This window comes from Topomyia yanbarensis, chromosome 2 (assembly GCF_030247195.1).
Source record: "Topomyia yanbarensis strain Yona2022 chromosome 2, ASM3024719v1, whole genome shotgun sequence".
NCBI lineage: Eukaryota > Metazoa > Arthropoda > Insecta > Diptera > Culicidae > Topomyia > Topomyia yanbarensis.
This window is the reverse complement of record NC_080671.1, coordinates 374,560,138-374,573,518: the sequence shown is the minus strand read 5'-3', so window position 1 is coordinate 374,573,518 and position 13,381 is coordinate 374,560,138. Positions and strand designations below refer to the sequence as shown.

Here is a 13,381-nt window from a genome sequence, read left to right as displayed (position 1 = left end):
AATAATGTCATTATCAACGATAAAATTCGTGCAGTGTATATTAAATGTGTAAAATTTACGAAAGCTTTCGTTCACCAAGCAGGCATTCTTGTTCATGAAATGAACGAAACCTACTATTTACAATGCACGAAAATACTTCGTTGCAGAAAACAACGAATGAATTCGTGCATTGCATGATCGATTTCATTATATTTACTAATTTATATTATCAGTGTAGCAGACAAACCAAGTTGAGTTCGAGTAAATCCTTTCTTGATCATATTTTTCTTATATTAGAGATCCGAAAGATGCAAAAAAAAAATAATTTTGCACTGGCAGGCCCCCTTAAGGGAAGTTTAAGCTAAATATTCAGGAAAGGGTTTGAGGCTATATCTAGGGATTAAAGCAGAATATTTTAAGAGCTTCGGTTTCTTAATAAGATAGAAAAATATATGTCTCGATTTTATCAATGTCCCCATTTTATCAGCACAAAATTCACCAAGAAGGTGATAAAAACAGGTCTTCACTGTATAACTAATTAGTAAAAAAAAGATTTATCATAAAAATGGTATTATGCTTGTATAGGAAAATTTATCTCATATTTTATGACTTTTGACATTAAAAATGAACTCTGCACCCCAAAATTACTTTAACATGAAATTTTCAGTAAGATCGGTCAACATTTTTAGTTTTGTCCGACTTTTATTGAAAGACCCGCCACTGTGAACCGGTGTGGAATGAAACAGATTTGAAATTTGCTCTAGGTGTTATATAAAAAATTCCTTCGTTTTTTAGATTGTTCAAACAATTATTTTTGTATTTGCTAATTATCACTAAAATCGTTCCCGGACAATGCTAAATGCCGTAGCCTAGGTAAATGTCGTAAATCAATTAGATCCATTGATCCTGCCGGCGTTCTACACCATGATGGTGCCATCGCACGGTGTCTTTTTTTAACAACTTTATGCAAAAAAATTCAGCATCTCTGAAACTTCAGGATATGAAAGAATGGGCTTTCCCCTTTCATTTGAAACCAAAATCAAAATAATCCGTCGGGGGGTCTGGAGCAACTTTTTTTTTTTGAAGTTTTTTTTTCGTGAATACATAGATTTTACAATGGAACTAGTTCATATTTCTGCCCCTAGATGGTGTTTTAGACATTCGAACAACACTAAAAGTGAGAATCTGATAGATTATTTAATTGTCTACAACTTTGTTACCAACTAAAAACCGATTTGAAATTATCCCGAAAAGTAGTTTAATATTTTAACGAATTCTAAGTCTAAGTTAGTTTCACAGAAGACCTAGTGGTTTGTTAATTCACAAGCACTTTTTTTATTTGCCAAATAGTTGTGTTTAGTACAATAGTGAATTTAGCGGAATTTGAGAGCTTGGAAAGTCATCGTTTAGCTGAAAATTATAATTCCCTGATACAGGGCACCATTCATATTTTTGGGCTGAGAAGTTTTAGATAAGTGTTGACCAAACTAGTATGATATTAATATTCTTTTCCATGATGGTAAGTGATTCCTCCCGCAGAAACAGCCTTTTCAATTATGTATGCCATCTTCTTCATTTTTTCGATTGTTTTCAGGGATGACTGATAACTATTCTTACATGAATCTCCTACTCTGTTAGCATCTTCGTATAAAATTGATTTGTCCTGAACTTCAACCTTTATATTTGAACAAACTCAATGAAACTTTTAACGCACCATTGCAATATTTCGCGGATTTCATTGCAACGCTTGATTCAAAACGCTGATTATCCGTTTTCAAAATTATCTCAATTTGACAAACAGTGAACAAAAAACTTTGAGTTTTTGGATCAAGATCATTTTTTTTGGGATATATTCTAGGACTTCTATGTATATAAGGTTATTGTTGTACTCAAATCATATTTTGTTTTCAAAAGTAATACATATCGCATAATCTAGGATCAATTTAGTAACGATATCTCGCATAATTGATAGGAAATGGCCGTAAAATCCAACTGCCACAATATGCTTTGCGGAGAAAATTTGAATAAATCATTTCACACTAGCCACTAATTAGGGCAGTTACTGCTATGGTTTGCGTTAAACTAGAAACGGTGTGTCCCAATATTTTGTCTTGAACGGAATTATAATAGCTGACTTAAGCGATCATAACCTAAATTATACGATGTATGGTCCTTTCTAAAACACCCGTGTAACAAAACATAAATGTAAGTAAACACTTGTAACCAAGCAATACCTTCCGATGAATGGTAGTCCCTTCGAACCTATCGGGAAAGATGACAAACCAAAAGCACAAATAGTTTTCTGACTCTGTCAAACATCCTAATTTTCAGAAGTTCAATTAGAACTGTCAACGTAATGAATCCCGTCTAATATTTTTATGCCACTAAACCCAATTATTTTTTTGGTAATATAATAAGTGCGAGAAAACATATTTCCAAACCACTAGGCCTCGTGTGAAACTATCTTAGATATAACTTTGTTAAAATCTTAAACAACTTTTCCGGATGATTTCAGATCAATTTTTAGTGGTCAACAAACTTGTAGACAATTAAATTTTCTATCAAATTCTCACTTTTAGTGTTGTTCGAATATATAAAGCACCATCTAGGGACAGAAATATGAACTATCTCCAGTAGTAAAACTTATATTGTTACGAAAAAAACTTCGAAAAAAAAATTGCTCTGGACCCCCCGACGGATTATTTTGATCTTAGTTTCAAATGAAAGGAGAAAGCCCATTCTTTCATATTCCGAAGTTTCAGAGATGCTGAATTTTTTTGCATAAAATTGTTCTAATAAATACACCGTGCATCGGAGCGAGCTAATTAAGCATGTGTAGCGTTACCTTCCCGTGGCAAAGCGTACGGCAATTATAAACAACCAAGATGACGTGTCTACATCATCAGCAATTGGTAATAAACGACCATGGCATAGCCGACAACAGAATGTTCTCCAGCGTGGCAAACCCAGAGAGGAAAACTTCGTGCACCCATCCATATCATCATCAATAATAATTTGATCAATTAGTATTTTACTGTCCTGGAAAACGCTCCTTTAAACCTGCCGGTGACTGCTCCCAGATAATGATGCAATAGAGGGAGGGGGGCAAATTGTGAACCACAGGATATACATTATTAATAGACGCTTAACTTTATTGCATTTGTTAGGCGACCTCAAGTACTCTGTCAACTGTTGGCCGGCATCCGTTATCCGGTGAATAATAATTTTCATCGAATTCATGCAAATTGCTGGGGAAGCTGGTGAAACGATGAGCAAACTATTTGAAAATCAAATTAAGGTAAATCGTGTAGAATTAAATATTGATGGGTCCTAAACACCCCTCTTGAATGTTAATGTACAGATAGAGGGGTAGATAGGCATTCTGTCAGTTGTGATATTTATGTTCGCCACTGCCGCAGATTCGACGGCAGGGAAAATCATTTTATTCACACTCTAGCAATATGTACGTAAGGAGCCCCCAGCAGTGGATACAAAATCGATACTAGCCCCATATCATCGGGAAGATATCTTATCAGCAGTTTTTTTTTATTCAACACCAATAGAGAACCCGTCAGTTGTTGACATGTAAGCGGCATGATTCTGGGTGAGCTGTTCTCGTGTGATGGAAATCGGCATAGATGATTGGGTAGCATGTCGAACTGTCTGTCTAACGGTACCAGCGAAAAATGATTTCGTGTTCCATATGGCTACCACTCTAAAATCGTGAGAGAATCTAAATCATAATCAAATAGCTATTAACTAGTAGAAGCACGTAGATTGATAGTAAGTTAAATTTAATAGGTTGACAATCTAGACTTATATGGAAATTGTCCAATTATCGAACTGTTTAAGAAATACGATACAATTTATCAAAACGAATTTTCATCCAATTTAGCTACATGACACCAATGAGACAGCTCACCCTCCGATTATGGTTACTCAGCCGAATTATTCAATTTTGCACAAAAGATTACATATCCACACCACATTAGGGAATGCAAACCATCAATCATCCTTAAGCCTAAACGAGAGGGATCGATTTTTCCGTGCGATAAAAAAAATCTCCGATATTTTTAGCGTGCCTTTCCCAACTTGGATCAAATTGTTTCATCGAGTTAGGAAATGATGCTTCGAGCTGTTGCTCAAGCACCCATCATATACGTACGTACATCCAAAGCAGCTGATTAAACCGCACTGCTAAGGTATATCGAACAGGGGGTTTTCCCTTGTATTCAGGACTCAATCAGCTGTGAATTGAATATCGATAGCCGCCTTTTCATACTGCCCAAAAATTGGGTGTACTAATTTGGATGAGGTACGTATATAAAGTTTCCGCAAATACTTGGACTCCGATGATACAGCCGTCGAAAAAACAATTTTTTTAAATGGCAGCGAAGTTTAAGAGCATCCCTTTGTTTTAAAGGTCGATGTTTTTCGATTTGGATGAAACTTTGAACGACCGAATCACAAGGTTAGAACACGTTTCGAAAACCCGGTTCCAATATGTGAAAATGTAAAAATCGGACTGAGAATTATCGATGGGAGAGCCGTTTAGAAAACTTTCAGTATAAAAACCAGAAAAAAATATATGCGGTTCCTGCAAAGTAGATTTTTTTAACCCTTTGTAAGGCAGTGGCAACTATATTGCCACCTTTTCGTTTCGTTCATAATGCAGGAATATGAAGTGAGAAGTGCTCCAATCTTATGAAATCTACTTGTTAAGAGTCTGGCAACACCTCTTATTACTTTTTATTGAGATACAGTGAAAAGTACCTGATTTGTGGAGCGTTTTTGGAAAAAAAGTACGGCGATTTCCTTTTGGACAATAAAATTAGCTCGATTTTGAAGAAAAAAAAAACTCTAGACCCTATAAGTTGGTGATGCAAATTTGTAAAAACAACGATTTCCAATGCTAAAATTTGGTTTGAGTGGTAAAAATCGCAAAGAAAAAAATAAGATGAATAAATGGACGTCCGTAATCTGTGGTCTCATTTTTCTACTTATCCTCAGAATCCAGGGGTTATTTATTGTTAATCAGGTAATAACCATTAACCCACCTTAATTTCTTTCTGAATTTCTAATTAAGCTCGATTTGTCATTGTATTTACACCAATCTCGTTGGAAATATATCAAACAATACGAAGACTGACGTTTTCTAACGGGCGGTAGCAAGTATATTTTCAAAAAAAATTCAAAATCCGATTTGTTTTGCATTCTAATTTATTTAAAACGGGTCTTACGAAGCATATTCAGACCTAACTACCTCTATTTGTGTTTAAATATAAACTTTCTACCTTAAAGGGAAGTCTCATTCAAAATTTTTAAAAAATATTTTTTTCGCCTTTTTGAAATGTATAAGTGCCCTCTATATTGTGTTAAATGGGTTTTAGATCCGCGCATCAAAACATATTCTACGGGCCATTGCTTGAAGTGGCGTCCTGAACGCCATGGGATGTCACTCGGCTCCAGACACGAGCCTTAGGTAGAAACCTTTTCATGGCATTATGCACGTTCCCAGAATGCTTCGCATTGCACTGTACATGTGTACAGATCTCGAGAACGTATGTTACTATGTTTTAATTGCCGCAAAGTTCTACTGTGTCGATTTTGTTGATTATTTTCGGCAAATTCAAGACTAAGAGAAACGAAAGCAATGAAATTGAAAGTCGGATAGGTATTCTAGAGCGAATCAGTTATAAACTTAGAACGGAAAACTAGGACGGCGTCGGTGGTAAAACATGATGATGAGTTATGTTCTACCATAGACCATGCGGTAGACTTGGGTGCAAAGCCCAACTCCTACTTAGCAGAAGGCAAAGAATTCTTCACATTTCCTTTCAATCATGTCCATATGAGCCTACCTAGTCCTAGTTTTCCGTTCTAAGTTTATAACTGATTCGCTCTAGAATACCTATCCGTCTTTCTATTTCATTGCTTTCGTTTCTCTTAATCTCAAATTTGCCGAAAATCGATACAGATCTCGAGAACGTATTTCACGGCTTGATCTGTAGAGGCAGCGCAAACTACTAGCAAACAACCACAGAAAACGGTGAAAACGAAAAATTTTGGTCAAAATTGTTAAAGTCACATTGTATATTCGAATATTCGAATCACGATTTTGATTTTGATACTTAATAATTCAAATCATTGTTTATAAATCACAAAACCTTTTTTTCTCGATTTTAACTAAAATACCACTTTTTTATTGGGTGTCGGCTATTTTGAATTTTAAAAAACTGACTATAAATTCTTATCTGCGATGTCCAAAACCCATAATTCCATGTAATTGTTACAAAATATTGACATTCCACCACCAATAATTCAGTCCTCTAAACTTTAAACACGTTTATCTCAAAACATGATTTTTCAAAATTACGTGCAATCGCATTTGAAAACGGTTCAATTTCAAAAATTCATATTTTAACCTCTCGAAAGAAAACCTTTTTTATTGAAATTCCGCGCGAAATTCTGTGTGAAATTTCGTGCGAAGATCAGCGCGAAATTTCATATGAAATTCTGTGCGAAATTCCGTGCAAAATTCAGTGCGAAATTTTATGTGAAATTTCGTGCAAAATTCCGTGCGAAAATCCGCGTAAAATTCCGAAATTTCGTGCGGAGTTCCGAAATTTCGTGTGGAATACCGCGTTAAATTCCGAACAAATTATCGGCCGAAATTCCGTGCGAATATCGTGCGAAATTCCGCTCGAAATTTTGCGCGGAATTTCACACGGAATATCGCACGGAATATTGCGCGGAATTTCGCACGGAATTTCGCACGGAATTTTGCACGAAATTTCGCACGGAATTTCACGCGGAATTTCGTACGGAATTTCGCACGGAATTTCGCACGGAGTTTCACACGAAATTTCGCACGAAATTTTGCAGGGAATTTCGCACGGAGTTTCACACGGAATTTCGCACGGAATTTCGTACGGAATTTCGCACGGAATTTTGCACGGAATTTCGAACGGAATTTCGCACGGAATTTTGCACGGAATTTCGCACGAAATTTTGAACGGAATTTTGCACGGATTTTCGCGCAGAGTTGCGCACTGAATTTCACGTGGAATTTCGCACGGAAATTCGCACGGAGTTTCGTACTGAATTTCATATGCAATTTCGAACGGTATTTCGCACGGAATTTCGCATGGAATTTAGCACGGTATTTAGCACGAAATATCGCGCGGAATTTCACACGGAATTTCACACGGAATTTTACCCGGAATTTCGCACGAAACTTCACACGGAATTTCAAACAGAATTTCGCACGGAATTGTACCCGGAATTTCGCACGAAACTTCACACGGAATTTCACACAGAATTTCGCACGGAATTTCGCGCGGAATTTTGCACGGAATTTCACACGGAATTTCGTACGGAATTTCACACGGAATTTCGCACGGAATTTCGCACGAAATTTCGCACGAAATTTCGCACGGAATTTCACACGAAATTTCGCACGGAATTTCGAACGGAATTTCACACGAAATTTCGCACGGAATTTCGTACGGAATTTCGCACGAAATTTCGCACGGAATTTCGCACGGAATTTCGCACGGAATTTCACACGGAATTTCGCACGGAATTTCGCAAGGAATTTCGCATAAAATTTCGAACGGAATTTCGCACGAAATTTCGCACGGAATTTCTTACGAAATTTCGCACGGAGTTTCGCACGAAATTTTGCACGGAAATTTGCACGGAATTTCGCGCGAAATTTCGCACGGAATTTTGCACGGAATTTTGCACGGAATTTGGCACGGAATTTCGCACGGAATTTCACACGGAATTTCGCACGGAATTTCGCGCGGCATTTCACACGGAATTTCACACGGATTTCGCGCGGAATTTCACCCAGAATTTCGCACGAAATTTCGCACTGTATTAGCACGAAATTTCGCACGGGATTTCGCACGGAATTTTGCGCAAAATTTCGCGCGGTATTTCGCACGAAATTTCGCACGAATTTCACACGGAATTACGCACGAAATTTCGCTCGGAATTTCACCCGGAATTTCGCACGATTCTTCGCACGGAATTTTGCACGGAATTCAACACGAAATTTCGCACGGAATTTCTAACGGAATTTCACACGGAATTTGGCACGGAATTTCGAACGGAATTTCGCACGGACTTTCGCACGGAATTTCGCACGAAATTTCGCACGAAATTTATCACGGAATTTCGCACGGAATTTCGCACGAAATTTTGCACGGAATTTCGCACGAAATTTCGCACGGAATTTCGCACGGAATTTCGAACGGAATTTCGCACGGAATTTCGCATGGAACTTCGCGCAGAATTTCGCGCGGAATCTCGCGCTGGATTTCGCACGGAATTTTGCACGGAATTTCGAACGGAATTTCGCACGGAATTTGGCACGGAATTTCGAACGGGCGGAATCTTGCGCTGGATTTCGCACGAAATTTCGCACGAAATTTCGCACGGAATTTAGCGCGAAATTTCGCACGAAATTTCAAACGGAATTTAGCACGGAATTTTGCACAACATTTCGCGCGAAATTTCGCACGGAATTTTTTACGAAACATCACGCAAAATTTCACACCAAATATCACGCGGAATTTCGCACGGAATTTTTCACGGAATTTCACACAGAATATCGCACGGAACTTCGCACGAAATTTCACACGGAATTTCACATGGAATTTCGCGCGAAATTTCGCACGGAATTTCGCACAAAATTTTGCGCGGAATTTTTACACGGAATTACGCACGGAATTTCGCGCGGAATTTCACCCGGAATTTCGCACGGAATTTCGCACGGAATTTCGCGCGGAATTTCACCCGGAATTTCGCACGATTCTTCGCGCGGAATTTCGCACGGAATTTCGCACGAAATTTTGCACAGAATTTTGCACGGGATTTTGCACGGAATTTCGCGCGGAATTTCACACGGAATTTCACACGGATTTCGCGCGGAATTTCACCCAGAATTTCGCATGAAATTTCGCACGGTATTAGCACGAAATTTCGCGCGGGATTTCGCGCAGAATTTCGTACGGAATTTCGTGCGGAATTTCGCACGAAATTTTGCTCGGAATTCCACAAGGAATTACTCACGGAATTTCGCGCGGAATTTTACCCGGAATTTCGCACGATTCTTCGCACGGAATGTCGCGCGGAATTTCGCACTGAATTTCGCACGGAATTTCGCACGGAATTTCGCGAGGAATTTCGCCCGTAATTTCGCACGATTCTTCTCACGAATTTCTTATGAATTTCTCACGGAATTTCGCACGGAATTTCGCACGAAATTTAGCATGGAATTTGGAACGAAATTTCTCACGGAATTTCGCACGGAATTTCGCACGGATTTTCGCACGGAATTTCGCACGGAATTTCGCGTGGAATTTCGCATGGAATTTCGCACAGAATTTCACACGAAATTTTGCAACGAATTTCGCACGGAATTTTGCACTGAATTTTGCACTGAATTTCGCACGGAATTTCGCACGGAATTTCGCACGGAATTGCGATCGAAATTTCACACGGAATTTCGCACGGAATTTCGCATGGAATTTCTCGCAGAATTTCGCATGGAATTTCGCACGGATTTTCGCACGGAATTTCGCACGGAATTTCGCGTGGAATTTCGCATGGAATTTCGCACACAATTTCACACGAAATTTTGCAACGAATTTCGCACGGAATTTTGCACTGAAATTTGCACTGAATTTCGCGCGGAATTTCGCACGGAATTTCGCACGGAATTGCGATCGAAATTTCACACGGAATTTCGCACGGAATTTCGCATGGAATTTCTCGCAGAATTTCGCATGGAATTTCGCACGGAATTTCGCAAGGAATTTCGCAAGGAATTTCGCACGAAATTTAGCATGGAATTTCGAACGAAATTTCGCACGGAATTTCGCGCGGAATCTCGCGCTGGATTTCGCACGAAATTTCGCGTGGAATTTCGCATGGAATTTCGCATGGAATTTCGCATGGAATTTCGCACGGAATTTCACAGGAAATTTTGCAACGAATTTCGCACGGAATTTTGCACTGAATTTTGCACTGAACTTCGCACGGAATTGCGATCGAAATTTCACACGGAAGTTCGCACGGAATTTCGCATGGAATTTCGCACAGAATTTCGCATAGAATTTCGCACGGAATTTCGCAAGGAATTTCGCACGGAATTTCGCACGAAATTTAGCATGGAATTTCGAACGAAATTTCTCACGGAATTTCGCACGGAATTTAGCACGGAATTTCGCGCGGAATTTCGCACGAAATTTAGCATGGAATTTCGAACGAAATTTCGCGCGGAATTTCGAACGGAAATTCGCACGGAATTTCGCACGGAAGTTCGCGCGGAAATTCGCACGGAATTTCGCACGGAAGTTCGCGCGGAATCTCGCGCTGGATTTCGCACGAAATTTCGCATTTCGGAATTTCACACGGAATTACGCACGGAATTTCGCACGGAATTTTTTACGAAATATCACGCAAAATTTCACACCAAATTTCACACTAAATTTCAAGCAGAACTTCGCACGGATTTTTTCACGGAATTTCACGCAGAATATCGCACGGAACTTCGCACGGAATTTCGCACGGAATTTCGCACGGAATTTCACATGGAATTCCGCACGGAATTGCGCGCGGAATTTCGCACGGAGTTTCCCGCGGAATTTCGCTCGGAATTTTGCACGAAATTTCGCGCGGAATTTCACACGGAATTACGCACGGAATTTCGCGAGGAATTTCGCCCGTAATTTCGCACGATTCTTCTCACGAATTTCTTATGAATTTCTCACGGAATTTCTCACGGAATTTCGCACGAAATTTCGCACAGAATTTCGCACGGAATTTCACACGGAATTTCGCACGAAATTTCACGCTGTATTTCGCATGGAATTTCGCACGGAATTTCGCAGGGAATCTCGCACGGAATTTCGCACAGATTTTCACACGAAATTTTGCACGGCGTTTCGAGCGGAATTTTGCACGAAATTTCACGCTGTATTTCGTATGGAATTTCGCACGAAATTCCGTGCGAAATTCCGGGCAAAATTCCTCGCAAATGGCTATTTTGCACAAAGTTTTGTAAACCCCCCTAAAGTGAGTTTTGATCAGCCCTACCATTGCTCTAAACCTAATAAGATGAGAAAAGACAAAGGTGTGGGCGCTGTGGATGAGGGAAAAGATTCAATAAACACCGTTGTCAAAATCAAAACTTAGTTATTCAGTAGAATGTCATTTTCAGAAAGTTTGAAGTGAATTGGACTTAAGAAAAAAAATTGGGGGAAGTACATTTTTATTCGAATATTCATAGATGTAAGTTGACTGTGGTGGTTTGTTTCATGGTAACTGTTCGAGTCCTCAATCCCATTGAACCGACATCTACTGACAACGGAATTCACTGATTTTCGCGACCAGAACTTTCAATTGCAAAAAAATGAACATTCAAACGATTTTTAAGCGATAGTTTTGGTACAAGGAATCGTCTAATCCTTCATATGATCAAAGTTAGCTCTGTGATAAACGATACTCCCAATAAACGTTGTCACAGAAACCATCTGGTATACTGAATTGTTCTTAATTACGAAATTAACTTTAACCGATGCTAAACCACAAATCAACTTACTGGAATCTAGCAACCGCTGGGTCCGCTGGTATTCTTTCTCCGATTCCCGCTTGTGCTCCATAGCCTTGTGGGTTTCGATGAATGCCAATCGCTGGCCACGGTCCGTTAAGTACTTGGTGTACATCCCGGCAAAGTTAATCGCCAGGTAGAGCAGCGAGTTAGCAATCATCTGACGTACGATACATGTTGTATCCTGTGGGTGAGGAGACAGAAATAAATCAAATACAGATTAAAAAATCTTAGGTGTTTGGCTTCGTTTCTCCACGAATTAGTTGGGGTTTGTATAGAGATTATACAAGTTAATTTTATAGACCAAGACATCGGATGTATTACAAGCCTATTCGAATACATACTCTACATAGTTTCAATGCCCTAAAACTACTAAAACCACAAGCAGACGATAAGCGTGCAAATAAATAATCTCAAACTCACCTTCTCATGCAAAAACTTGTTGATCGTCGTAACTATTAGATGACAGATGGCAGTTACCGAGCCGGCAATCATGCACCACTTCAGCGGCAGCGGTAACATAGCGTATGGCACGAAGATTATGAATAGGACGTACCAAATCAGGTACTCCCGTTCGGCGAAACCCATTCCTTCACCGATGAAACCTTGCAGATTCAGCAGTAACCAGGTACATACTGCAGCCCAGTGCAGATAGTTGTTGGCAAACAGTCGCCAACTTCCCAGGACACAGATGAGGAAGTTGGAAATGACACAGCACACCGACCAGGTGATCTCGTGAGCTTTCACGGTCTGTAATTTGGAAACGATACTTCATTTCGCGTCAATGAACCTCTGGGACAACACACTCAACACTTACCGTTGGTTTATTGAATCCGATCCAGACTGATGCCAGCACGATCTTGAGCACCAAATCGACAACATTAACAAGAATGAGCGATTTCTGCCTCTGTCGGTGAGAGTAGGTCAAATAGGATCGCTCAAGTGATGGTGCTCGGAAGGAGTTGGTCATAGATGGACACAGAATACCTTTAATTACGTTGCCCCGCTTGAAGGCCGAATAGGTGTTGCTACTGAGCGGCGGTAACGCAGTACTGTTGGGTATTACCGCGCCACTAACGTCACCGCCACCACCTCCGCCTTCATCGTCTGCTCCTCCGCCAGGAGGCGGCGGTGAAGGACCCCTACTCTTACTTTTACTGTCGTCCATCGTCACGGGCGTGGAAAGACCGTTCTGTTTCTGTGGGTCATCTGGAAAAGGAAGAAGAGAAAATAGAGAATATTTTTATTAAATTTTCTTTTCAAAAATGTGATATCATATCAATCGCTATCATCGGTCTTTAGTGTGCTGTTCGAATTAATACGAAATTAAGCATTAAAACATTGAACGAACATCCCCCGGACCTACTGAGAGTTAGGGTGTTTTGCTTAGATAGGATGGGGTTTGGGCAACGTTGGACTCTGTTAAACCTCTAAAAAGCCATAATTCCGCAAGCAACTCTGACGAAGCGAGTCTGTGCCACTTCTGCTAAGATCCTATGTAAGACCAAAGATCCAGCATCTAGCATAAAAGCACTCTAACCCAACTGGAATGGGAACCATAACATCAGGATGGTCACTAGTAACATCATGATCACGGCATACTGGTCATAACGAATGTTAACGAACATGACACGGATCACAACTTGGATGGCGACTTCGGGCTGACAGGAGTGCTGTTCTACTCTCTGAGTAAGGAAGAAGGACACCGACATGAAATGGAAAGTGGGCTAACAGCACAGCTGCGGATGGACCATTCCCAATTTTATGCCGGCTCTGAAC

General features: G+C 39.9%; 1 protein-coding gene across 2 annotated transcripts in view; it reads right to left on the bottom strand.

Annotated features, from left to right (window-relative positions):
* Positions 1 to 13,381, bottom strand: part of LOC131684597 (adenylyl cyclase 78C) — a 159,221-nt gene that overhangs the window by 23,288 nt on the left and 122,552 nt on the right. For both annotated transcript variants that reach the window (XR_009304667.1, XM_058967606.1), the window contains 3 exons: positions 12,420 to 12,811; positions 12,026 to 12,352; positions 11,594 to 11,786 (listed from right to left, as the gene is read on the bottom strand). Coding sequence is in view for 1 of the 2 variants with exons in the window: in XM_058967606.1 (XP_058823589.1) it covers positions 11,594 to 11,786; positions 12,026 to 12,352; positions 12,420 to 12,811 (912 nt within the window). In the remaining variant the exon portion in view is untranslated. The remainder of the gene's footprint in view (positions 1 to 11,593; positions 11,787 to 12,025; positions 12,353 to 12,419; positions 12,812 to 13,381) is intronic.